Raw genomic sequence first — 27,010 nt, forward strand, 5'->3', positions numbered from 1 at the left:
CACTTCTTATAGACAGGTTCCTGGGCAGGTCATGGCAACCGCTGCCCAGAACCTGAGCGTACAGGCAGGAGCGGCCTGCCAGAAAACACCACAGGGACCACGTAAGTAAGATAATGGTAATGGGTTGGGCACCTCTACTTCGGGCAATAGGAGTATTACTTTATATTTCAGTCCCTGGACAGGTCTTGGATTTACCCAACCTGGTGCTTATTATTTGTAAACCAATTTAGAGTCTGTCCTTCTGTTTTTCCTGTTCTTATACCTGTCCTGCTTTGTAGATCCACGAAGGACGCCTCCTGCTTCACCATCGTCCTGAACAACCTCAGAGTCTTCTTAATATTTGACTGGTTGCTGCTCGTGCACAAGTTTCTTCAAGCACCCAGTGAAACCAAGAAAGTAAACCTCAGCCGCCAGCCTCCCCAAGAAAGAAGGAATAGTTTAGCAGCTGTGGTTCCTAAAACGGTGAAGACTGGCGTGGTAACAAAGAGGTCTTCTATACAGGCGGCTCCGGAGAAGAAGCTGGAAGTGAAGATCAATGTGACAGGTGAGACCTTTTTCTTTTTAGTTCTCAATAAAGGTATTCATATCTGTATATCATTATAGTATATTCTAGTTAGAGACACAAAATGTTCCCAATCCCACCTGTCTGCACTTCTGAAACGTTCACATAATATATGTTGCGCCGTCCCACTGTTGTTCCTCCTAGAAATGTATAAATAAATTGATAACAAGGGTCCCTAAACACTGTCCAATCAGTACTGACAGTGGAGAGACACACCCTGTTGACAAGGGGAATGGTAACACCATTGTCAATTGATTCATACATTTCCAGGAGGAATAATAGAGAAACGTCAGAATGCATTTTTCTAATAGAAGATGTTCCAGAATTGTTATTTTATGGGGAATGCAATAATTTACTAAAACAGACACGTCATGTCAGCGGACAGATCTGTCAATTTGATTTTCACTCCTGGCTACCATGAATACTGTTACCCTAGTCCTGTTTTCTGCATTCGTTTTGATAAGAATGCTTTGCTGCTGTGTTCCCGCCCATCGGCGTTGTCATCACAATCCACATCCGTGTCTGTATCCCGACCAATAGAAGCATCAAGGATGGGTAGGGACATTTATGTGGTGGTCATTTCGATGAACAGAATTTTCCCTATGACAATGCTGACTGGCAGAAGCACAGCTGTACTCACAATGGGAGCTGCTCTTGTACAAGGCAGCCTGCAACTTTAGCGTATACAGTATATAGAAGTAAAGCCTGGTCTGTATAAAGCGAATATATTTGATTTGATTTGGGGTTTTAGTAACAAATAACATTTAATATTACAGGAACAGAGTTTGTGGTTGTCGAAGACGCTTCTTGTGTTGATACCAATGCGATCATTCTTAAGGGGACAACCGTTCTGACTTACAAACCCAAACTGGTGGATCGGCCGTTTTCCGGCAGTTTATTTGGGATTGAGGTAAGCGGGTTGATGAGAAACTTGTTTGAGGTATTTTTTTTATCAATATCTATCTCCATCCAAACATAAAAGTTATAATATCACTGCAGTAAGTCATTCATCCCAGGAAGCTGAGGTCTGGGCTGCTCTTGGGGTCATCATACCGGAGAACCGCTTTGACTGTCGCTTTACAGCACTGCTGTGGAGGGAACAATAGTGGTCGCTAGTGATTTTCCTTCTTTCTAAAAAGGAACAAAATGGTGACTCTGCTTTTTAACTCTTTAATTTTCAAGAGTGACTATTCAAGGAGAGAAAATCATTAAAAATCACAATGTTCCATGTCAGTCCTGCAGGCACAAGGAGAACTAAAAGAGATCCACGTTGTGTGCCCCCTAACAAGAACACCACAGATCTTCACTTTCTAGACTCCTGTATGATTTGGGTTGGATTGGAAGATTTTGCTTTGCTTCCGTCAAATATACATTTTTCAGGTTTTCAGTAACATTTTGTTTAATTGCTCCAAGATGGGAAACCTATTCCTGAAAACAATATTGCTCTTGGTGCAAGTATTTATATTATATCACTTTGTAAATCAGCTTATTTGAGACAGGCATCGTTCACATCTGCGTCAGGGCTCCGTTCCGGCGTTCCGTCCGAGCATTCTGTCAGAACGGAGCCCTGACTGAAACAAACGGAAACCATCTTTTTGACGGAATGAATAGCGCAGTCCACTACGGTTTTGATCCCGTCAAAACGACGGAACCCTTACACAACAGTGACAAACGAAAACCATTTGCACCGGATCAGTCACCATTGAAATCAGTGGTGATGCAAACGGAAACCTATGTTTCCCTTTGTTTCAGTCAGGGTTCCGTTCGGAGCCCTGACGCAGATGTGAATGAAGCCTAAATAGGGATTCCAACAATGGCACTAAATAAAAGAAAGGATACATTAAAAGCTATATCCGCCTTCGCAAACCAGTTCTAATTTCAACTTTTCCCGTTTTGTGTCTACAGCTCACAAGCAGACCCGTGCATCTCCATGGTAACACTACAAATAAACTCTGCAATCTTATCCTGTAGTCATACTCCCTTCCATCTGTCCCCTACTTCTTACGAACTGACACTTGATAGATAACCAAGACGTAGGGGCAACTGGATGGCAATGTAACTGCAGAATGAGAATACACACCTGGTTTGTAGTCTACTACCATGGAAAATACGCATAGGTTTGCATAGGAACTGTAGACACAAAACGGGAATAGATTTTTAATGAAGACTATTTACAAAGTTGCTTTTAGATGAATTCAAGCAATAAACAAAAATTGTTGCCAATTTTTTGATTTTTCAATATCAAATTCTCATACAAAAATTCCAACATTTGTTTTAAAAACACTGTCAAGTGAAAGAGCGACGTGTCATAAAAACTTCTATATAATGTTTGTGATTACTGACCTAAAGCGGAAGATTGGCCGTTAACGTGGACTGGATCAAAGACGTTTTCTATAGGACTTTTGTTGGATTTTCAGATTTTAATGTTTATTATTTTTATCGTTCTAGGTGTTTTCTTGTCGCTTGGGGAATGAACACGACACTGCTCTCTCCATCATTGATCCAGTTCACGTGCAGATAGAACTGGTTGGAAATTCAACTTACCAAAATAGCTCTGGACTCATGGATGCATTTAACACTGAAGATTTCCCCCCAATACTAGAGGTAAAAGAAGAAAAGCCTTGATGGACATGTGTCTTTTTTTTCAACCGTACGAAACTATGTAACTATGTTAGACGTTTTCATTGGTGGGCGTCTGGGACCCCAATGGTCGCTTGAACCATGAGGCACAGTGCTCGCTCAGTGAAGTCCAGTGATTGGTTGGGTCCTCAGCACCAAACCTCCCACTAATAAAAAGTTCTAGCACGTCACTAGGCAAATTAACTCTCCTTCAGAAGGAAGAAAAGTGTCTCTCGAGCTCCACCTATATGTAGCTACCCTGTAAGTCAATTAAAGGGTTGTCTCAAGATTAAAAGTTATCTCCTAACCACGGGATAGGTGATCACATGTTGACCGGTGGGGAGCCGACCGCTGGGATCTCCATGAGAATGGGGGCCCCGTTCCTCCGAATGAACTGAGCGGCAGGTCGTGCATGCGCACTGCCGCTCCAGTCATTGTCTATTGGACTGACGGAGAAAGCCGAGCACAGCGCTCACCCATCTCCAGCAGTACCATAGAGAAGGAATGGAGCAGCAGGGTGAAAGCGTGACTTGCCACTTTGTACATTCGGAGGAACGGGAGCCCTGCTCTCGAGATCGGTGGGGGATCCCAGCGGTGGGACCCCGAACGATCAGCATGTGATCACCTATCCCGTGGTTAGGTGATAACTTTAAATCTTGAGACAACCCCTTTAAAGACCCTTGAAACATGACCAGAGATATATCAGCCAAACCAGAGACTCCCATCTCTTGACTGCAGAGTTTTTACAGTTTTTGCCCCTTATCAGTTCAAAGCAGGGCCCTGGTTGGTACACGTCACTATGCCATATGAGAATTGACCCTTTAAACATGACTGCTTGAGCTAATAACATGTGGAGCTCATCTTTAAGTGCAATTTCTGTCTTCTTTAATCAGATTCAGTTACAGACATTGGACATCAGATTATCCTACAATGATGTGAAATTGTTTCTGGCCATTGCAAAATCCATTCCTGAACAGACCAGCTCCAGTACACCCGAGTCTGCAGTCTCCGATGTCTCCGGTAACACCAAGGAGAATGAAGATGTAATTGTGAAAGACGTGCACAGACATGTGATGGACCCTCTTCTAGGTCAGACCTCATATACACATGTGTTATAACCGTTTAATCCTCGTCCATCTGTCCCGTAATCAGGGTGGGGGGAGGGGTGTTTGACAGTCTTTTGTGTGTATCTACATATGTATGGCCATTCTGATAAATGCAAAATATGTTTAAGATCTTTAGTGTCTCACATTTAAGTATCTCACCATGTTTGTTTATTCTCTAGAAAACCAACTTGCCCTCTTGCAGGAGCTGGGGTTTGCTGTAGGGGATTGTCGTAAAGCTCTGCTGGCGTCTCAAGGTAACCCCCATTGTAATGCTGCCGGTTCTTTATTATTCAGCAAATGTCCCGTGTTGTGCCCGCAGTAGGTAAGAGAGATATACTTATCTCCAGCATACTTACCCCTGAGGTCAATTCTTGTCCCTTTACGACCAGCAGGGTCACCCTTCAGCACCCCTTGCTCTGGACACTGAGGATGCCGCGGGGTCGGTAGCTCATCTAGCGGTGTCACCCACCGGCTGCCGGTGACCGAGAGGCTGGACGCTGTGAAAGACACATTTTAATTCCACTATCACATTATTTTAGGGAATTCCAATTGAAGCTCTTCCATAATATTTTCTGAATACTGTCTTATGAGTGGAGCTTTTGTTTCATTTTATCTACTCCTCTTAGATACCTTGCCTGCCAGCCATCCTTCGTTTGGAAAACTTTCCTCGCTCTTCTGAATGGGGTCATCCAAAATGGACAACCCCTTCTTTGCTGATGGCCTTGGCTCCAGCTTCTATAATGCCCCACTACCCCAAATGATGTTCATGTGTCCTAATAGGGGGCATACTAAGTCAAACTCCTGATCTTTATTTTTAATTCATTTTGAGATTTATTTCTACTATTTTACATTTCTGTCTATGAATTCTGAAATTCTTGTCTTTTCCATCCCTACAAGGTCAACTAAACAAAGCTGCTACGTGGCTCTTTAAGAATGCTGAGCCGCTGAAGGCTAATAAGAACAGTAGCGGAGCTGGGGCTGTCCGATGGATCTCCGGAGTGGAGCTGAAGGCCGACAGTGTCTGTATCTGTTTCATTGATGACTGCATGGACTGTGATGTCCCCCTGGCAGAGATCACCTTTTCACGTCAGTATAGTTGCTGCAAGTGATGTCTGCATAAGGCTCTGTTCACACAGCGTGATAGTCCTAGGTTCAGCGTGAGTACCAGGGAAGCTCCCGGAGCATATGCTGAATGTGTCCATAGGGCCCCATTACCCCGGAGTATACCAAAAGTGTGTCTTTTTGGCATACACCAGGCTGGTTTACATTGGTATTCCTTTTTTTGCTGTATTGCATAGTGTAGTATTCTACGCTATATTTTTTTTTACTATGGGAGCCTTTACCTGTACAGCGGCATACGCCACAGCCTTCTGTAAAAGGTATACATTTTTAAAATTCTCCTGACACAGTTCCAGGAAAGGAGATAACACTATGTGAACAGAGCCTAACTTTTTCTTTAGGGCTCATTCAGATGAGCGTGAGTCTCGTCCGCGTCTTGTACGTTGAAACAACACGCAGCACACGGACCCATTGATTTCAATGAGGCTATTCTCACTTGGTGCGTTTTTCACGCACCTAGTCGCCCATTGAAGTCAATGGGTGCGTGAAACCCCACGGACGCACATCCGTGTACTGTCCGTATTTCACTCATCAATTTCATTAAAAAAAAAGAACTTGCAAGTGCGTAAAATGTAAAATGCATCGCACACGGACAGATTTACGCGCGTGTTTTACGTGCGTAAATCTGTCACGCTCGTGTGAATGTAACCGTCGTGTCACATCTATTATTTTTAGTGTGATGTAGAGGTGAGGTAAGAACTGATCACAGATTGTTCCTTTATACATTTCTGCCACATGCTCGTTTAGGTGTTCTGAAAACCTTATTTAGCCGACCGCTATTTCCTCGTCCCCCGTAGAAATACACGCTCGGCCAAGTGTGTAGTTGCGCTCCATCGGAAGAGGGGAATAAGTCGCTGCCAGACACCTTTGGCGCAGCGGCTTATCTTCTGTAAGAACAAAGGATCTGACATCTGCCGTCAGGGGAGAGTCAGGACACTCTTATACGTGTTAGATGGCTGGGCTGACATTTATCTAATGAGTATTGTCCTATTTAGGCAGCAGAGGATGTAGTGCAGAGCGGTCCATGCTATAGGTTCATTTCTGTTCACTTGGCAATAACACGTTTTTTGGGGGTTTTTTTTTTATGTGACGCCCCATTGACAGTTCAGGGGGTTATTTAAATATCAGGCGCCAAATATAACTGCACCGATATCTAAATAACGGAGGAGGGTAGAAAGAGATTTTAAAGTGCCCCAGGGTTTGTGCAGCCCGGCCCATTACATGCATGGACAGGTGACAGGTTCTCTTTAAAGGAACAGTCCAGGAAAAACGATTAGCGCTGTGTTATACCAAGATGGAGGCGTGATTTAAGCTCTGCCACGCTTGTCCTTCTTTGCTTTCTATTGTGAGCTGAAGATCGGAGTAATATGAGGCAGACTGGTTACAAAGGACATGTTTTGGTTGTTAGGCAATGTATCCCTAGCAATCAGACTGTCAGACACGACAGACATTCAGCATGGCAGCGGTCACAACAGGTCATATAGATGGCATGTACAAAATCAACCCTCTCTATAGTATTTATACCTTTTCAACCAATGCATCTAAAATAAACGAAAATGAAGCTACTTTGCTAATAGTCTTGATTAAAAATGATCCTACCGTTTTGTGTCTACCGCTCCTGTGCTTATTTAGCACCAACATATTCCGCAGCCCTGTACAGACATTGTCATCACTCACATCAGTCACTTTCTCCAAAGGAACTCACAATGTCATTTTGCGATCTCCCACACGGGCCAATATCATGGGAAGGCAAATACCTCTCAGTATGAGTGTGGAACGAAAGCGGAGTACCCGCAGGAAACCCACGCAAACACGGAAAAAACATACAAACTCCATGCAGACGTTGTCCTTGGTTGGAGTTCGACCCAAACTACTCAGCTGCCATACTGCCCGCCTATGTGTCTCCATGGTTACAGACTATCCATGTATGTTAGCAAGAAGTAGGGAACATGTGAAAAGCCGTATGACTGCAGCATCAGACTACAGGGTTTGTTTGTAGTCTGTAAACATGGAAACACATAGGTCTGCATAGGAGCTGTAGACCAAAAACAGTAGGATATGTTCAATCTTTGCAAAGTTACTTCTTTTTTTTTTTTTTCAAAGCAGGGCCCTGGTTGGTACACGTCACTATGCCACTATGCCATATACTTCTTTTTTTTTTTTTTTTTTTTTTACTTTGAGGAGAATTAGAGCAATAAAAATTGCTGTTCATACCCTGTAGGTTACGGCAAACAAAATATATTGGGTAAAACAGGACTGAGACTCATCGTGCTGTATCCTTGTCAATATTCACACTTGATTTGCTTTTTTTTTTTAAGGAATGAACTATTTCCAACATTTGGTTTCCAATCCTGATGGATCTGCTGATTTCACCCTCTCAGGGGACTACTACAACCGGGAACTGTCAGGTATAAAGTCGGCTTTGTAATTAGAAAAAAAACAGTTTTTAGATTTTTTCCTATTGAAATTTTAATGATGTAAGTTGCACTTTTATCATTAAAATCTAAAGTATTCCCCAAGTTTTACATTACGACACAGGAATATATTTGTGTCCTCACTAATAATATAATAATCCTAATAATATGAGAACCTCGTATGTAATGTCCAATCTGATCACTGCAGTTAAAGAAGTTCCCCACCCGTATTTATTATTAGTAAAATCTGATTCATAACACAGATCCTGCGAACAGCCAATCAGTGATTACCTGCCAGTCCCGCTTTCTGTAAATGGGGCAGAGTCTATGCAAATTTAGCAGTAAATGGGCGTTTCTGGCCGTTTTGGGGGTGATCGTGGGTGGGCCGTTACAAATGTCCCACTATTTGGGATTCAAATTTAGGCGTGTTAGTTTTATGTATAGATCACTGAGGTCCCATAGAAAAATGGGGTCCCTGCTGCTTGTTCATGTTATCACACCTCATTATCCCCAGCAGGACAGATGGTATTCCTCCCAGCTCCATCCCCTTCTCATCCTTTTGTAGGAGGTGAGAGCAGTATCAACCTCTGGCCTGATGACCTATCCACCGTATAGATCATTAGTATATGATCAGGGGGGGGTCCAACACCCGGAACCCGCACCGATCATCTGCAGCGGCTGCGTCCAGGCACCGAATGTCCATGCTGGAAGCAGATGGCTCCGGTCACAGAATAGTGGCCAAGCTGCAATACTGCTCCTGTTTAATTGAATAGGAGCAGAGCCGCTATGCAATGTACGGAGCCATCTACTTCTGGCTCCAAATACTGCATAACCTGCATAACATCCAGCAGCCGGGTGTTGGACCCCGACCGATCATATGCTGATGACCTAATCCTATGGATAGGTCTTCAGTTGTCTGTGCCTGGACAACCCCTTTTAAGTGTCCCTCTAGTTATACTCTCCCACATCGGGCGTGTAGAGAAGCTCCTGCACGCTGGACGGTACTGTTACCGTGGCAACATGCAACACCCGGAGAGTATTGTGCTCGGGTCCAATGCTAATTAATTAGTGACCTTGTTTCCTCCTGTTTACTGAATCATTGCCCTCTGATCAGCTACTAGTGATCATCGTGGGCGCGACGTCTGGAGCTCTGATAATCTAGGCTGTATTTCTACTTTGGCTTTGGGCACCTTCACGTTTATGCTTTAACCGTACATAGTCCTAAATGGCGCATGGACATATATGAATTAAGTGCAAGTTCTATATATTATCTAGTTTACTATAATGGCTAGGACCTATGTAAATTTGGCGCGGACATTTTATTCTCTAGATCCACTACACTGGGCCTCGTTTATCAGAACTGCATAGCAGAAATAGTAACCTTGTTGTCTATAGCAACCAATCTTTAACTTTTATTTCTTAAAAGGGAACCTGTCAGGAGGATTAAACCGCCTCCAACCTGTGATCCAGCACGGTAATAGGTTAACAATGATTCTCTTCTGTAGTCAGGACATGGCAGCGTAACCGAGAAAAAGAGCTTTAAAAAAACGGTTGTGCGCTTTATGCAAATGAGCTCGAATGAGTCATCTTGGCGTTGCTGTTATTCTGAAGCGTCAGGCACTTCGGTGCCTAAACACGACACTCATGGCTTGATTGTCGTCTCAGGGGTCTCACTACGTCACTCCTAGACCTCTGAAATTTCGTGTCTGCGATGTTTAAACTGTTCTAAAAAAATTAAAGCTGCACTGGTTGTTATGGGCAACGAGGCCAGTTTTGATAAATGAGGCCCAATGTTTTTCAGTTACAGTTTTTAGTACCTTGAAGCACAGCAACATGATGTGATTAGATGTCAGGCAGGTGACAAGTGACATCCCGCCGTCCGCTATATCTGGATCTCAATAACTTCAAGTAACTCAGTGTAAAAAGTAACATGGCATAGCAATGGCCCATAACAATGACTCCCTACCATGTTTATCGTCTTCTCCAGGACAATTACATATCTGATACTTTTCATATATACTATAATGACTATAATTGCCTCACATACTATATAGCATATCTTAGTGGATAGTATGTATTTTTTTTATGCATATAAATAGCAAATATTGTTCATTTTTAGAATGTGTACAATAAATATAATAAAAAAATTATGTTTGATTCATTCAAGGTTGGGAACCATTTATTGAGCCATGGCCATGTGCGATATCCTGGCAGCAGCAGGAAGCCAGCCGTCTCCACCCCTCTCGTCTGAAGATTGATATGAAGGCTAAACAGCGTTTGGACGTCAATATCACCTCCGTTTTGATAGGTAGGTGGACAATGATATTTGAATTGTAAAGTAAGGGTCTGTTCACATCTGCTTTGGAGGCTCAGTTAGGGGCCTCCGTCACAGATCCGGTCCAAGAAACCGGAAACAATAGCGTGGCATGCTGTGTTATTGTTTTCGGAAAACGGACACCACGACAGAACCCATTCAGGTCAATGGTCCCGTTGGGCGTCGATGATGTCTGTCATTCAACGGAGCCGGTGCTTCCAGCATTTTCGTTGTTCTGCTCTTCTGATAGACCAGAGTAACGGAAACACCCAAGGCAGATGTGAACAGTCCCTAACACTGTATCGTTCATGTGTTCACGAGTACATGGAGCCTCTTTACCGGTTGTAATGGAAAAACATTGTAACGGTGAGAAATGGGCTATAACTGCGTATTCCACTTGTTGCGTAATATCTGACCACAGGGGGTTCCAGCGACTCAAATTCTTCTAAACACCTAGATGGTCCCTTCACATTAGACAGTGGACATCCACTTTAAGAATTGGAGTGCACCATCCTTCTGCCCCCCCCCCCCTGTGTCTTCTACACCTGTTGCGTATGCGATAGAGAAGTGTGTCCTTATACCGCATCAAAAAATAAAAATGTCCCATATCAACCTGTTTGTTGCCATTGTGTTTCTTCATGCTTTGTAGAACAATATGTGAACACGAAGGAGTCCTGGATGGCTGATTACTGCAAACAGGAGAGAGAGGCCACGGTAGAAACTGGAAATGAGGAATGGATGGGTTCTTCTGTGGACCCCCCGTGCATTGGACCAAGTGAGTAATTCATTTTTATGCGAAAACTGCATTTTACAGCATCGTACTGAGAAAGATGAAGGACAGAATGGATGGCTTTGGCGTTCACAGAACTAAGGTCCCGACGTACATGCTAAATATGTCAATAGGGCTCCGTTAGCCTGACGGAGGCCAAAAAAGTCCTTTTGGCCTCCGTCAGGCTGGTATATGTCAGTATACCCTTTGCTGTTGCATACCTAAAAAAAATTTTTAAAAAAAAGGTATACTGACATATACCAGCCCGACGGAGGCCAAAAAAGTCCTTTTGGCCTCCATCAGGCTGGTATATGTCAGTATACCCTTTTTTTTTTTTTTTTTTTTTTAGGTATGCAACAGCATATTAGACTGCGCTATACCACACAATAGCATTCTGCAAGAAAGAACGTACACCATATACGTCACAAGCATCTAACTAACGTATATGTCATGGGCTTTTCAATAGCTTTTCATGACCTATACACCTATATGTTTAGCATATACACAGGGAGAAGCTCCTGATGTATACAGTAAATGTGGGCTGTGTGCTGACCTTTTTTTTTCTTAAATCTCAGCCATGAAAAATATTAAAAAGTTCAAATGCGTTTGTACAGGATTCCTCGATCACTACACGTCTTTCTGATTGTGTTTCTTTCCTAACCCTTGTGTTATGTGTGTGTATTATTCCGCGTTGTTTCCCTCGCTTCCACTCTTCATACTGTCTAACTTTGCCTTTCCTGTCTGCCAGGCCTCCCTCTATCCTACCTTAGAACTAGAAGCACAGCCAGTCTGACTAACCTAGAACATCAGGTCTATGCTAGAGGTACAGTACTAAAAACGTAGGGGGACATGCATAAAAGTGGCTTCAAGATGTCTATGTTTAAATACGTTGTTTCAGTGACTCAAGACAACCATTTTCTGTACGTGCTATTAGGGAAATATGGACATCATAGAGGGGGGGCCACCCGCTCATGGCCCCTCTGTATTAACCAACAAAAAAGGGCTTTCGTCCCGGCAGACCCTTTAAAGACCACCTGTCATTTCTCCGGCCATGTCTGTTTAAGTAAATACTTATTGTTCTCATAAAATAAAAATTCTTGAGCATCTTTTCGTAGAACTCTGCGTTTTACCTTTCCTCTGTTATTCCTCCTAGAAATTTACAAATAAAATGACAACTGGGTGTTACATTGTCCGACATTGTCCAATTAATGCTCCACTCCTTTGACAAGGGGAATGGTAACTCCCAGTTGTTAATGTATTCATAAATTGTAGGAGGAATAACAGAGGAACAGCACAATGCAGAGTTATTTTTATTTATTTTATTTTATTAGGAATACAAGTATTTACTAAAACAGACGTGTCAGGAGAGGCGACCGGCCTTCTTTAAATGGGTCTGCCTGGGACTAGACGGCTCTTTCTGATCATCAGTCTGTCGTTTTTTCTCCTTTGCTCTCACTTTCATGTTCGTCTCCTGTGGAGTCGTTTTCTATTACAGAGCTGTAAAGTCAGGATCCTAAGTTCATTTTTTTTTTTACTCAGCCTTGCTGTATGTTTTGTCATTTTCATGTGTCCCTCTCTATTCTTTTTATATGCAGTTGAAATGAAGACTCCAAAGCGCAGACATCCGTTCATACCATTTGCTCTCAGGAATCACACGGGCTGCACACTGTGGTTTGCCACTCTAACTACAACACCTACAAGGTAATAGCACTGTGGGTGCTGACAGTGTCAGGCTATGTAAGACACAAAGGGAGTGGTAACGCACAGTTGTCAATTTATTCATACATTTCCAGGAGGAATAACATAGGAATGGTACAATGCAGAGCTCAAAAGGTGGCCATACACGTTAGGTGCCGGCCGCACACTCGTTTGGCCGGCCGCTATTCCTTCCAACCCCCCCTATACACATGCATGCTTGGCTCGGTTGAGCGTGCATGTCACTTAATGGGGAGAGGGGAATAAGCGGCTGCCAGACACTTTTGGCGGCAGCTTATCTCTTGTGAGAACAAAGAATCGGGCATGTTAAAATCCAACGTTCCAGATCACTTTGGGGGAGAGTCAGGACACCTCCATACGCAGAAGAAGTTTGGCCAGTCCTGCCGATATATAGTGTGAATGGAACCTTAAGACAAGATGTTTCAATATTGTTATTTCATGGGGAACTCTTTAAAGCTAAAGTTGCCTCGATGGGATATAGTGAAATTTCCAAACCCCATTCACTTGTATTCACTCCCTGTATTCTGACCTGGCTGCAGGGCCGCTTTGTCGCATAGCGGGAGCCCAGAAGTTGTTTCAGATGGGGACAGAAATTTCCTGGATGACACCCATGATATGAGTCAGTGGAGAGAAGTCCCCCCAGGAGAAGAGATACCATTTGAATTTGAGACCAGAGAAAAGCTAAGACACAGGTAATTTACCCATAAAGTTTTCCATCAACCGGTCAATTTTCCACGATCCGTCCAGATATCTTTCATTATCAGGACGCTGGTCGTTGAAACATTTCCTTTGAGCAAATATCGTCCTTTGCGTTGTTGCACATACGTTTTCTTGTACGATAAATCGTCAAATTCCGCTATCATAGTTTTAACTGAGAAAATGTATTATGGCCGATGGAATACATTAACATTGATCAATGCTCATTGCTTTACTGACGTAAACAAAACGATGATCATTGTCAGTTGCGCTTTCCAGACATATCGTTAACAGTTAGGCTCCGTTCACATCTCATTTTCTATGCACTTTTGCAGCACACGCATTTTTAACATCTTTTTGTCATGTACACTATTTATACAGTTGTGTCCATTCTCACTTCATAAAACGTATATGTTTTTTATTCATGAGCAAAGTCAATAAAGACTTGTAAAATCCCAATATAAAGGAAGTAGTAGTGTTTTCTGGCACCAGTTCTGAGGGGTTTGGCAGGGGAGGCACTTGTTGGGCATCCGTCTTGCCCATAGGAATCCATATACACGCTGTGGCTCACGTTTTCACTCTTTGTTCATGTCAAAACATGCACGTCAGACGTACATTAAAAACGAGATGTGAACTGAGCCTTATCGTTACATGTGTGTGTGTACTTTTTAAAGGGGTTGTCCGGTTTAGAGAATCCATTTTCATATACCCTGTTATGGAGATTCTGAGAGTTAATTGAGGGGGATTCTTTGTCCAGTATCTAGATTGTCCCTCACTTTGGAGGACCTGTCCTGTATTACACAGACAACCCATTGGTTTGAAAGGGAATTGTGTAATGCGTAATTTCCCCCGTGGTGGCGCTGCAGGGAAATGGAACACTTTCTCCCAGAATTCTCCAGAGATTACAGCTGATTGCTGGGGGTCTCAGCAGGGGGACACTTTTTGATCATCTTATTGACAAGAAACTCTTTTTTCAAGTAAGGACTGTCCCAAGAGGAGAACCCCTTTATAAGTGGCAATTTCTTGCTTCTCTCTTGGTATTCTGGTATTCTTGGTATTAAAACATGCTGAATTATAGAATAATCAGGTGAACCCTGAAATTGAACATCTGTCCTATGAGGATCTTGTTAATTATTATATTTTTTATATTTGTGATAAAAAAAACTTTTGCTTTCCTATTTGCACAACCATTGGATTTACTTCCTTCAGCCTGTATTGGCCTGGACTGCCGTTGCCGTGTTGTAGCCGTGCTTTCCTCTCTTACTAACCCAATGCTTCTTTGCAGACACACTCATGACTTGCGGATTCACCAACTCCAGGTCCGGGTCAGCGGCTGGGAACAAGTCAGCCCGGTGTCGGTGGATAAGGTCGGGATATTTTTCCGCTATGCAGCTCCTGATAAGAACACATCTTCATCTTCGGTAAGACACTTGTTGCCATTAAATATTTTTATTCCCGGTAAAATAGTTCCTGTCTTCTCTCCTGACATGTCTGTTTTAGTAAATACTTAAGTTAAGACTTCAAACAATTCTGGAGCATCTTTTCTTAGAACTCTGCATTGTGCCATTTAATACTTCTAGAATTTTTTTTAATAATTGAGAAACCGGGTGTTACCAGTTAGGGTGTGTTCCTTCACAGACGGACAATGTCCAATCAGTGCTCAGTCATGTAGGGACACACCCCTTTTACATTGGTAACACCCAGTTGTATTCATAAATGTTCAGGAGGAATAACAGAGGAATAGTACAATACAGAGTTCTAAGAAAAGATGCACCAGAAATGTTATGATGAATACAAGTATCTAGTAAAACAGTCCTATCAGGAGAGCAGACGGGTCCTCTTTAATCTGGAATCCGGTAGTCTATCAACTCCAATTGTGTTTGCTGCACAGGATTTGCTGATAATCTGGAATGTTACAAAACCAGAACAATTAAGGCCTCATGTTAGCTTCCGTCGGCCGTTGAACGGCCATTATTGACGGTCCCGTCACACACAAGCAGCACACGGATGGCTTCCGTGTGCAGTTCGTTGTTTCACGGACCAAATTGAATGAGAAGGCCGAGACTGTTCCGTCAAAAACGGGCAGGACCTGCCCAAATTTTGACAGAACGGCCGCACGGTTTCGTTAAAACAACCGAAGTGCGCATGGTCCGATTTGAAATGAATGGGTTCAAGGTGCTATCAGTGACAAAAACGGATAGCCCCCTGAAGGAAAAAACTGAAGTGGGCATAAGGCCTTAGGCAGACGAATTTCTTGGATGATCTCTACCGTTTCTATTTACGTCCAGTATATTGAGTCTGTTGAATGCCAGATTAAAGGGTAATTAAAAGTTCAAATAGCTTCCGACATGTCAGAAGTTTTTATCAGTGGGGGTCCGAGCACTGAGACCCCCCACCGATTGCTAAAACGAAGCGGCAGAAGCGCTGGGGTGAGCACAGAACCGCTTCATCTCTGATCGGCTTTTTCCGAAAAGCCGTGCAATTGGTGTACGGGCTCAATAGAAAGTCTATGAGTCTGTACACCAACTTCTTGGCTTTCCAAGAAAAGCTGATCAGAAACAAAGTGGCACAACTCTCACCCGAGCGCTTCTGCCAGTTCGTTTTAGCAATCGGTGGGGGTCTCAGTGCTCGGACCCCCACTGATAAAAACTTCTGACATGTCAGTATGACATATCAGAAGTTTTTTCAACGTTTATTTACCCTTTACTGGAATTATCTTGTAAATCCCAGTTTATCTATAATGAACTGTATAAGTATGTAAAGTATATGGTCTCTCACTGTCTAATGCACTGATATGCGATAACATAATTTTTTTTATTTTATTACAGGTTGGAAGTCCAATCAGTAGAACGAACATAATACATCCTCAGGTTTATGTAAGTTATGGTCATTTGCATCAATGTTTTAAAGGCTATGTACACCTTTTATAAATGCCTATCAGTGTGTTTGGTGCAACTTTGTAATTACTTTTTATAAAAAATTATTTTAACTTTTTGAGGTACAGCTGCTTTGTATCCTGTATACAGAGCAGCTGTATCTTGCTCTGAGACCTGAATCCGTCAGGTCAGCGGGACTGACGGGTTCAGTGAAAGTGGGTCAGACACGCAGGATCCACCTGTCATTGATCATTTACGTGTTATGAACTTAGATGTGATAGGCAACCACTCGAACCTGCCTGTCAGAGATACCCGCTGACACTGAACCCGTCAGTAACGCTGACCTGACGGATTCGGGGCTCAGCGCCAGATACAGCTGCTCTGCACACAGGATACAATGCAGCTGTATCTCAAAAAGTTTAAATAATTTTTAATGATAATTAATTAGAAAGTTGCACCAATCACACTGATACACATTTTTATTAAACAAAAAATCGTTTTCAAAGGTGTACTTATCCTTTAATTGACCTTTCTATCAAGACGATCCTTGCAGCTGGCGTTTAGTGTCATTACTGCCTAGCGTTAACTCACCCGAGAATCGTGCACCTGCAGCGCCACCACAGGGAAATTAAGCGTTACACAGTGCTCAATCTAATCAATCGGTTGTCTGTGTAATGCAGGACAGGACAGGTCCTCCTCGAGAGACGTCCTTTATAACCGCTCTTCGCTCTGACGATCCATTAATTTTTAAGTCATCCCAGCTGCAGGAGAACCAGGGCTACTAGGAATCACCTTAGTATCTTCCATAATACTAGAGATCTAGCGTCTGAAGGAATAGGGTGACTGCTGTGACTATTAACAAGTGACCGACATATTTATTGAGGTACATCAGTCCTAATGGCTGATAATAGAATCCGGCATAAATGTAAAGCTGCGCTCCCTTCTCTCTCATTCATATTTTGGAAAAAGTAGGGCAGATCTGAACGTCATATTTTTCTATTCATTTATCTCAGATAACCGGGGAAAATTCATTGATAATCTACCCCATGCAGCACTAAATCCCATGCTTCTCCTTACATTGTACATGATAAAACTCTTGCTGCCTGCACCCACCACTAGGGGGAGCTCAGTTCATATAAATTTATACAGCAAGTATTAAACTCAAGAGCTGCAAAAATCTCTATGCAACGAGCTCCCCCTAGTGGTGGTTGCAGAAAAATGCTGAAACTCATGTCGAGAAGCAGAAGGAGTTCAGTTCTGGCCCCCTCCCCACAGGTCCCACGTGTCGCATAGTCTGCCTCTTTGGAAGGTACTCCACTGAATAGAATCAGTTGACCTTATACTTATGTTTTTATCTCTTTGGCACCAGTATTTCTTCACTATTTCTGACATGAGTCTAATAATGTAGAGATGTGTTCTCATACTCCTACTATTAGACAGTTTTCTAATATTGTAGGCTAGGATTGCTGAGTCCTATAGCTATAAATCTCCACTTTTCTGTCCATTTTGCAGTTTTCAGCGTTGCCACCAGTGCGGGTTGTGTTTGCTGTCACCATGGAAGGCAGTGCTCGTAAGGTGGTAACTGTCCGATCATCTCTGATTGTAAAAAACAAGCTGGAGATCCCTATGGAGCTACGACTGGACAGCCCGTCAGCCCCAGATAGTAAGTAGCTATGTCTGTCATCAGTTTTTATTCTATCAGCTCAGATGTTGGCGAGTAAATTATTTATTTAAGGGTAACTAAATGTTCAACAAACTTCTGACCTGTCAGAAGTTTTGATTGGTGGAGGTCCGAGCACTTAGACCCCCACTAATCGCTAAAACGAAGCGGCAGAAGTGCTTGAGTGAACGCTGAGCCGCTTCGTTTCTGTTCGGCTTTTCCCGGAAAGCCGATGTAGCGATGTACGGGCCCGTATTCCGATACATTGATTTCCGGAAAAAGCCGAACAGAAACTAAGCGGCTCAGTTTTCACACGAGCACTTCTGCCGCTTCGTTTTAGTGATTGGTGGGGGTCTCGGACTCTGGCAAGTCACTATGAACGTTTAGTTACCCTTTAAGGATTGTCCCACGAAGGACATTTATCACCTACCCACAGGACAGGTGATAAGCGTCTGGTCTGATCAGCAGGGATCCCACTGCTGGGTCCCCACCGAACACTATAATGGGGGTTTCAAGCCCTCCCGTTCCTCCTCACTGCACAACCGTAGTGCGGTGGCGTTTGAATGTAACGATGGCTACGCATGCGCCCCGCCGACGGAAACAGCCCAGCGCTGAAGCAGTTCAGATTATTTTAATGGATTTCACACTAGGTTAATGGCTGTCTGAAAAGTTAGAACTTCCTGTGACCAGTCTCCTGTGTTAGGCTAAGTTCACATCTCATTTTGTGCGCACGTTTGTGGTATACGACTACGTATACGTTTTTAAAGTTACAAAAACGTATGCAATTGGTACATACGCTTAATTTTTTTTGTAGTATACGTCATATACGTTTTTATACATTTGTGTCCGCTCTTCTAAAACGTATCCTTTTTTTGTTCTTGAGCTGAATCAAACTTTGTAAAGTCAAGATTTCCCATATATGGTGATAAAAACGTATGCAAACGTAGGGTTTAAGATTGCATACGTCGCCATCAACTTCAATACAGCTAGAAACGTATACGTGTGCTATAAGTTTTTGAAAAGTCTAGTAGACTACGCTTTTCAGGATATGGGGAAAAAGGATAAAACGTAAGCACGCAAAACGTATGCACAAGCTACACCATTAGGGCATCCGTCCTGACCATAGAATTCAATGTACACGCGGTGCTGCGCGTTTTGACACCAGTTATTTCATGTCAAAACGTGCACGTCAGATGTAACTTAGCCTTAATTGTAAGACATAAGACCTGGCGTTAGAGCAGAGGTGATCAACTTGGGGCTCGCTGTCATCCTTCCTACAGCCCCCGGCTCACCTGCCATGTTCTGCCCAGTCCTCAACTGTTTTTAAAGCGACGTAATTAATGTGGCCAGCAGGTGGCAGCATCACACAGTGCAGCTGCTCCATTCATCTCAAGACAGGGCAATAGGAGACCGGAGTTGGATATTTCTGGGAGTCATGTTGCTGCGCCAGATTTTGGGGGGCTGCGCCGTTTTTTTGGGGGGCATGATGCTGTAGTGTCTCAGGATGGTAAGTTGTCGACACATTGAATGTAGTGTGCGGACCCTCGAATAGAGTCCAAGCCCGCATCTGAGCCCCCCCAAAAGGAAGTGGGTTGCCCATTACTGTCTAATAGAGTCAGACGGCACACGGTCACACAAGTAATCGTGCCAATCAGAAGAGTGGGGTTGCCTATAGCAACACTATAATCAGCACATCTCCTATCCTGACAGTAAGCTTTTGGGTGTACTTATGTTTTGCCCAGCACTAGTTTTTATACTTATTATACCCACAATGCACTCTGTCTACACCGCATATGTCTATGTCACATAATATCTTTGTGTATTTGCAGAGCCAGTGATCCTCCCTGCTGTGATGCCCGGAGATTCATTTGCAATTCCCCTTCATCTGACATCCTGGAGACTGCAGGCTCGGCCCAGGGGGATGGGAGTTTTCTTCTGTAAAACACCGATCCACTGGACGAACGTTACAAAGACCGGGGACGTTTCCAGCAGCAAACGCGAGTGTCATTCCATGGATACGGAGAACAGCCGATATTTCAGGTGACGATAAGTGGGGTTCTATACTTGGGGGTCACTTTCGCAAAGCTTTCAAGATCTCTGCTTTCTGTCTGTGAATTGAATGTTCACCGCTAGTTACAACCGAGCACTCTGATACCAGTCTCCCCACGTCTGTTAGGGTGCAATCACACGCCGCAGATTTTGTTGCAGAAATTTCTGTGATTGAAAATCGGTTCCGTTTATCTGAATGTGGTTGTTTCTGCAGCAGGTGTATGGATTTCTGCAAGTTCTGTCGAGATAAATGGTAGGTTTTCAGTTGTAGAAATTTCAACAACAATATCCACCCTCATCCTTAAACTGGGTTCACACGTCGTGGTCAAAGTATGTATTTTTTTGCCGCAATTCACAAAAAATGCACCACTCGGTCGCAGAAAAAAACACGCATTTTGACCTCAACTTGTGAACCCGGCCTTAACTTCCCACAGCTTGCAGTTTCACAGAAGCACAGAGAGAGGGAGGGAAGCTGCAGCTGCATCTCCCTCACCCCTTTGTTTTAATTACTCTATTAGTGCAGATGGATTTTCTGACTGCTGGGAAGGGAGGAGGAAGCCACTTTCCTTTGATAAAATGTGTACATTCACCCATAACATAAAAACCACTGACAGGTGAAGTGAATAGTATTGATGATCTCGTTACAATGGCGCCTGACAAGGGGGGGGGGGGGGTATATGCGGCAGCAAGAGAACAGTCAGTTGTTGAGATTGATGTGTTGGAAGTAGGAAAAATGGGCAAGTGTAAGGATCTGAGCAACAACGGGCACATTGCGATGTCTTAGATGACTGGGTCAGAGCATCTCCAAAACGTCAGGACCTGTGGGGTGTCCCGGTATGGAGTGGTTGGCACCTACCAAAAGTGGTCAGAGGAAGGTCAGTCGGTGAACCGGTGACAGGGTCATGGGCACCCAAGGTTCATTGATGTGCATGGGAATCAAGGCTAGCCCGTCTGCTCCGATCACACAGAAGAACTACTGTAGCACAAATTTCTGAAAAAGTTACTGCTGTCTATGATAGAAAGATGTCAGAACACACAGAGCATTGCAGCTTGCTGTATTTGGGGCTGTGTAACCACAGACCAATCAGAGTGCCCGTGCTGACCCATTTCTACCACCGAAAGCGCCTACAATGGGCACGTGAGCATCAAAACTGGACTATAAAGCAATGGAAGAACATGGCCTGGTCTGATGAATTACCTTTTCACTTACATCATATGGACGGCCGGGTGTGTGTGCGTCGCTTACCTGGGGAAGAGATGGCTCCAGGATGCACTATGGGAAAAAGACAAGCCGGCGGAGTCTGGCCAATGTGCTGCTGGGAAACCTTGGGTTCTGCCATTCATTTGGATGTGACATGTACCACCTACCTAAACATTGCTGCAGACAAGTGCCCCCTTCACGGCAGGGCTGTTACCTAATGGCAGTGCCCTCTTTCTGCAGGATAATGCCCCCGCCACACTGCAGACATTGTTCAAGAATAGTTTAAGAATCGTGACATAGATGTTGACTTGCCCTCCTAATTCCCCAGATCTCAATCCGATCGATCATTTGTGGAAGGTGCGGGAAAATCCGATCCATGGGGGCCGCACCTCACAACTTACAGGATCTGCTGCTAATGTCTGGGTGCCAGATACCACAGGAACCTTCAGAGGTCTTGTGTAATCCAGGCCTCGAGGTGTTAGAGCTGTTCTGGTGACACGTAGGGGATCTACACAATATTAGGCAGGTGGTTTTAGTGTTATGGTTCGCTTTAACATTTTTTTTGTCACTGATTTGTCAAATTGTACAATCTACGTTTCTCCCGCCATTTATTTCAGGTTCTGCGTGGCTCTAAGAAAAGAAAACTATCCAGATTACATGCCGTCAAATATTTTTTCAGACAGTGCTAAACAAATCTACAGACAGCCGGGTCATTCCATCTTTTTGCTGCCCACCGTGGTCATCTGCAACCTCCTGCCATGTGAACTTAACTTTTATGTGAAAAGTTCACCTCTTAAAGGAACCCTGAAATCTGGGAAAGAGATGGCCCTGCACACGGCGGATACAGCCCAAAACTTTGAACTTGGTGAGCTCTATACTTTACTGTGTAGGACTATCAAATAAAATCGTGGTTTGAAAGAGATGATGTTGAGGAAATTCTAATATTGTAATGTGGTAAAATATAGTTTGGGTAGGTCTGTGTTGTTTACAGATAGGGAGAGGTCTCTTAGGAAAGTTTTTGGTGCTTCTTTATGTGCTCATTTAGAGCTCCTTGGGTCAATTTATGAGATTTATAATTTTGTCTATACAATGCAAGCAAAAACCAAACCAATACATTTTTATGTCCTAAATTGGGCCCTCCGTTGCCCTCTAGTGTTCACGCCATGTCAAGCATTTCAACCAGTCATCCCTATCCTGCAAAAACCTGCTGCTTGCAGGCCGGATATGGCTTTACAAAGTATCTAATGTAGAATTAAAAAAGGGGTACACTATGTTGTCTATTCGCTTCATTGACTTGGAAGCTGCACACTGCTTCCATTATGGGGCACAGGAGGCAGAAACATAGTGAGGGAGATATGGCTAATATAACGTCTGTAGCGGGAACTTGCTGGCTAATAAAGCCCCGTGGTCCCAGCAGCATCCGTACTGATTCAGACAAGCAGTCCCTGCAGTCCCGGAGGGGTAAGGGAAGGTGTAATATGAGCGGGGAGGTTTGTAGAGATAGTGACCATGACCGGGCTGGCGCTCCACTGGATCATAACATAGCAGACAATGAGAATAACTTCCTGATAGTAAATTAGTAAGAAGAAGAGTGAAGCATGAAGGGAAGGCTCCATAAAGGTGATACACATTGTTGACTTGTGTCATTAGTAACGTGTTTATAGTTTCTCTCATTTCATGTGTTTTAACAGGAATCGCTGTGGAAAATTTTCAACATTGCAAAGAGCTGTTGATCCCGCCCGGTACACAGAACTATATGGTCCGGATGAGACTTTACGATGCCAACAAGCGGCAGCTGAACCTCACCATACGCATCATGTGCAGGGCAGAGGGTTCCTTGAAGATATTTATTTCCGCTCCTTATTGGCTGATAAATAAAACCGGTTAGTAATGGGATCATTTATCAGTTATTATATGTTTGCTGCAAAAAAAAATATCCAGGACAGCTGTAAGAGTATGTTCACACGCAGGGTTTTCAGGCGTATTTCCGGGCGTAATCGCTTTAAAATACGCCTGAAAAAAAACAGTAGCTGAAAAACTACAAATATCTGACCTTTGAAATCAATGGGAAAAGCGGCGTTTTGTTCAGACTGGGTATTATTTGCGCCGCTGTTTTAAAAAAAGGCGCGTAAAAAGGAGGATCATGTCACTACTTGAGCTGTTTTTGGAGCTGTTTTTCATTGTGTCAATAGAAAAACAGCTCCAAAAAGTCTAGAAAAAAACACCTAAAAAAAAAATCGTTTTCAACTTCAAAAACAAGTGAAAATCATCGACTGTTTTCTCTGAAAACAGCTCCGTAATGTTCAGCCGTTTTTTTTCTTGTATGTGTGAACATAACCTTACAAACATGGAGCGCTGAGTGGCGCATGGCAAAAATCTGCATCACAAAACAATTCATTGCCTTTGATGACATTTTTGGGGCAGCTCTAGTGCTTTTCAGTCATTCAGTGCTAAAAAGCCACACAAATCGCTGTTCCTGAGGCCAAGCCAAGCAATTCCTCGTCATGGATAATGCACTTCAGGACTCTCGTACCTTTCATATACGGCACATGCCACAATCTATACGATCAGCAAAACTATAATGTATCTCTCTCTCTCTTGAAATATTTAGCCTCTTATTTTAGACTCTCGGTTCCCTTTCGCAGGTTTGCCGTTGATTTTTAGACAGGACAACGCCAAAACGGACGCTGCCGGCCAGTTTGAAGAACATGAACTTGCTAGAAGTCTGAGTCCACTCTTATTCTGTTATGCAGACAAGGAGCTTCCAAACCTGTAAGTGAATTGTGCAGGACAAAGCAAATCTCAATCTCTTGTTTCAATTTATATTTTTCACTAAAGGAGCCGATACACCTTAGATGAACGTCCATGGAACCCGCCAATTTCGGCGCAAAGGGACGATCATTTAATGTACATAGAGGTTTCCTGCATATATAGATACATATGCATCTATGTAACCGGCCACATGATCCAGTACACGGAGTGTAACATCAGACATATAGTCATGGATCTGTTGGCTGCGCTGGAAGATCAGGAGTAGTTTATATACCTGTCTATATACCAGTAAGGGAATGACTGCTATTCCGCTGCAGGTTGTTTGGTTTTCTTGTAAGTGGTTGCATTTTATTCCTTAGTTGCACAATGAGAGTCGGTAAAGGCATTCATCCAGATGGAATACCGGGTTGGTGTCAGGCGTTTTCTCTTGATGGGGGCAGTGGAGTACGAGCTTTAAAAGTGATCCAGCAAGGGAACCGTCCAGGTCTGATCTACAATATAGGTAAGGTGACCTTTATCCCCTGGTCTTTCCTCCCCTTTACCCCCTGGTCTTTCCTCACCTTTACCCCCTGGTCTTTCCTCACCTTTACCCCCTGGTCTTTCCTCCCCTTTACCCCCTGGTCTTTCCTCCCCTTTACCCCCTGGCATTTCCTCCCCTTTACCCCCTGGCATTTCCTCCCCTTTACCCCCTGGCATTTCCTCCCCTTTACCCCCTGGTCTTTCCTCACCTTTACCCCCTGGTCTTTCCTCCCCTTTACTCCCTGGACTTTCCTCCCCTTTACCCCCTGGCCTTTCCTCCCCTTTACCCCCTGGACTTTCCTCCCCTTTACCCCCTGGCATTTCCTCCCCTTTACCCCCTGGTCTTTCCTCACCTTTACCCCCTGGTCTTTCCTCCCCTTTACTCCCTGGACTTTCCTCCCCTTTACTCCCTGGACTTTCCTCCCCTTTACCCCCTGGTCTTTCCTCCCCTTTACCCCCTGGTCTTTCCTCCCCTTTACCCCCTGGTCTTTCCTCCCCTTTACCCCCTGGCCTTTCCTCCCCTTTACCCCCTGGCCTTTCCTCACCTTTACCCCCTGGTCTTTACTCCCTGGACTTTCCTCCCCTTTACCCCCTGGTCTTTCCTCCCCTTTACCCCCTGCTCTTTCCTCCCCTTTACCCCCTGGTCTTTCCTCCCCTTTACCCCCTGGTCTTTCCTCCCCTTTACCCCCTGGACTTTCCTCCCCTTTACCCCCTGGTCTTTCCTCCCCTTTACCCCCTGGTCTTTCCTCCCCTTTACCCCCTGGTCTTTCCTCCCCTTTACCCCCTGGTCTTTCCTCCCCTTTACCCCCTGGTCTTTCCTCCCCTTTACCCCCTGGTCTTTCCTCCCCTTTACCCCCTGGTCTTTCCTCCCCTTTACCCCCTGGTCTTTCCTCCCCTTTACCCCCTGGACTTTCCTCCCCTTTACCCCCTGGTCTTTCCTCCCCTTTACCCCCTGGACTTTCCTTATCTTTGCTTATTTCCACAATTTACAAGGATTTGTTACATGCCATTTTAAGAGTTATGGTCTCTTCTAGGTATTGATGTTAGGAAAGGCAGGGGAAGGTACAGAGACTCATGTATGGTCACCTTTGCTCCTCGGTACCTATTAATAAATAAATCGAGTCACAAACTCGCCTTTGCACAAAGAGAATTTGCAAGAGGTCAGGTAAGTGTCCCTTTAAAACACACACGGTCCTGTTAGCAACCTGGCACATACCCACGTGTACAGTCTGACGAGCGTCTCTTCTTCCTAGGGAACCAACAATCCTGATGGTTACATCTCAACACTTCCCGGCTCAAGTGTTGTGTTCCATTGGCCAAGAAATGATTATGACCAGTTACTGTGTGTGCGATTTATGGATGTTTCTAATTGCACTTGGTCTGGTGGCTTTGAAGTTAATAAAAATAATTCATTTCACATCAATATGAGGTAAATATCAATAAAAGAATGAATGTTCGATTTGTGATGTCCAATGAATAGATGGACACTTGACGGATGTGGCTATGCTTTGTATCTGAATAGCTTTTCAAGGGGTATTCCCAAAATCATAAATTATCACTTATCCACAGGATAGGTGATAATGCTCTAATAGCTGGGGGTCCCACCAGTTCCCCCTCACTGCGCTCGTCGCAGTGAGGGGGTGGAGCATTCGTGCTGCCGTTCCCATCAAAGTCTATGGGAGTGACGGAAACAGTCAAGTACAGCACTCGGCTGTTTCCGTCATTCTCATAGACAATGAATGGAGTGGTGGGCGCATGCTCGACCGCCGCTCCACTGCCAAGGTCCCCCCACCCATCAAGCACAATATAATCAATGCAGCATAAGTAAGACCTGACAGGCACTTGCACAGGGTATAAAAAAAGACACAAAGTGTGTACGGATTTTGCATGGATTTTGTTAATTATTAGTTATAAACATGGTGTAATTACTAATGAGCTTCTGATAAAAAAAAAAGTTGACATTTTATCTTAGGGATACGCTTGGAAAATGTTACTTTTTGAGGGTGGAAATTACCTTGCAAGGCGCCACGTACCGCATCTCATTCAGTGACACCGATCAACTGCCTCCTCCGTTTCGAGTGGATAATTTCTCTAAGGTAAACTGGGGGATATTGTCTCTAGTGTAAGATAAAAAGCCCTCACAACTAATAACAATTCAAGGCTAAAAACACCAGAACAGTATTCCGTCACTGATGCTTGTTTTACAAATGTGTTATGCCTCATACAAAGCTCTAGGGGGCGGTGCATGACACAGGGATTCAAAGAGCACCATAGATAGAATCCCTGTGTTGTGTGCCGCCCCCTATATCTGCATTAGGCATTACATTCTATTAGTTTTGCTGGGAGTTTTCCGTTCATTTGCAATAGTCTCCAGTTAAGAGCTCCATAAAATGCGGAGTAACTTAATAGTTTGATCTTTATCTGACTTTGGGTTAAAATTGTTTTCCCATTAGGACAACCCCTGTCCATATGCCCTATTATTAGTATTCTTTTTTTTAAAAGCTAAATCCATTTTTTTTTTCAGTTCCCCTTATCAGAGAACTGTGCCGATAATTGTCCTGTGTAAACAGGGCAGCGATCAGCGGATGAAAGAGATAGATATGAGATAGATAGATAGA

At 43.8% G+C, this 27,010-nt stretch overlaps 1 protein-coding gene across 3 annotated transcripts in view; it reads left to right on the forward strand.

The window, feature by feature from the left end:
• The window catches only part of VPS13D (vacuolar protein sorting 13 homolog D), a 146,454-nt gene that overhangs the window by 41,631 nt on the left and 77,813 nt on the right, over positions 1 to 27,010 (forward strand). For 2 of the 3 annotated variants that reach the window (XM_075839505.1, XM_075839504.1), the window contains 23 exons: positions 279 to 544; positions 1,339 to 1,472; positions 3,011 to 3,166; positions 4,075 to 4,270; positions 4,467 to 4,541; positions 5,185 to 5,373; positions 7,725 to 7,814; positions 9,988 to 10,128; positions 10,784 to 10,909; positions 11,652 to 11,726; positions 12,499 to 12,604; positions 13,159 to 13,311; positions 14,601 to 14,736; positions 16,144 to 16,191; positions 17,704 to 17,854; positions 19,681 to 19,891; positions 21,719 to 21,966; positions 22,793 to 22,984; positions 23,747 to 23,873; positions 24,233 to 24,375; positions 25,427 to 25,557; positions 25,646 to 25,821; positions 26,365 to 26,488. In XM_075839505.1, the coding sequence (XP_075695620.1) occupies positions 279 to 544; positions 1,339 to 1,472; positions 3,011 to 3,166; positions 4,075 to 4,270; positions 4,467 to 4,541; positions 5,185 to 5,373; positions 7,725 to 7,814; positions 9,988 to 10,128; positions 10,784 to 10,909; positions 11,652 to 11,726; positions 12,499 to 12,604; positions 13,159 to 13,311; positions 14,601 to 14,736; positions 16,144 to 16,191; positions 17,704 to 17,854; positions 19,681 to 19,891; positions 21,719 to 21,966; positions 22,793 to 22,984; positions 23,747 to 23,873; positions 24,233 to 24,375; positions 25,427 to 25,557; positions 25,646 to 25,821; positions 26,365 to 26,488 (3,394 nt within the window). The remainder of the gene's footprint in view (positions 1 to 278; positions 545 to 1,338; positions 1,473 to 3,010; positions 3,167 to 4,074; positions 4,271 to 4,466; positions 4,542 to 5,184; positions 5,374 to 7,724; positions 7,815 to 9,987; positions 10,129 to 10,783; positions 10,910 to 11,651; positions 11,727 to 12,498; positions 12,605 to 13,158; positions 13,312 to 14,600; positions 14,737 to 16,143; positions 16,192 to 17,703; positions 17,855 to 19,680; positions 19,892 to 21,718; positions 21,967 to 22,792; positions 22,985 to 23,746; positions 23,874 to 24,232; positions 24,376 to 25,426; positions 25,558 to 25,645; positions 25,822 to 26,364; positions 26,489 to 27,010) is intronic. The other variant, XM_075839506.1, reaches the window with a different exon arrangement.

The sequence above is a fragment of the Rhinoderma darwinii genome, chromosome 10, assembly GCF_050947455.1.
Source record: "Rhinoderma darwinii isolate aRhiDar2 chromosome 10, aRhiDar2.hap1, whole genome shotgun sequence".
NCBI classification, from domain to species: Eukaryota; Metazoa; Chordata; class Amphibia; order Anura; family Rhinodermatidae; genus Rhinoderma; species Rhinoderma darwinii.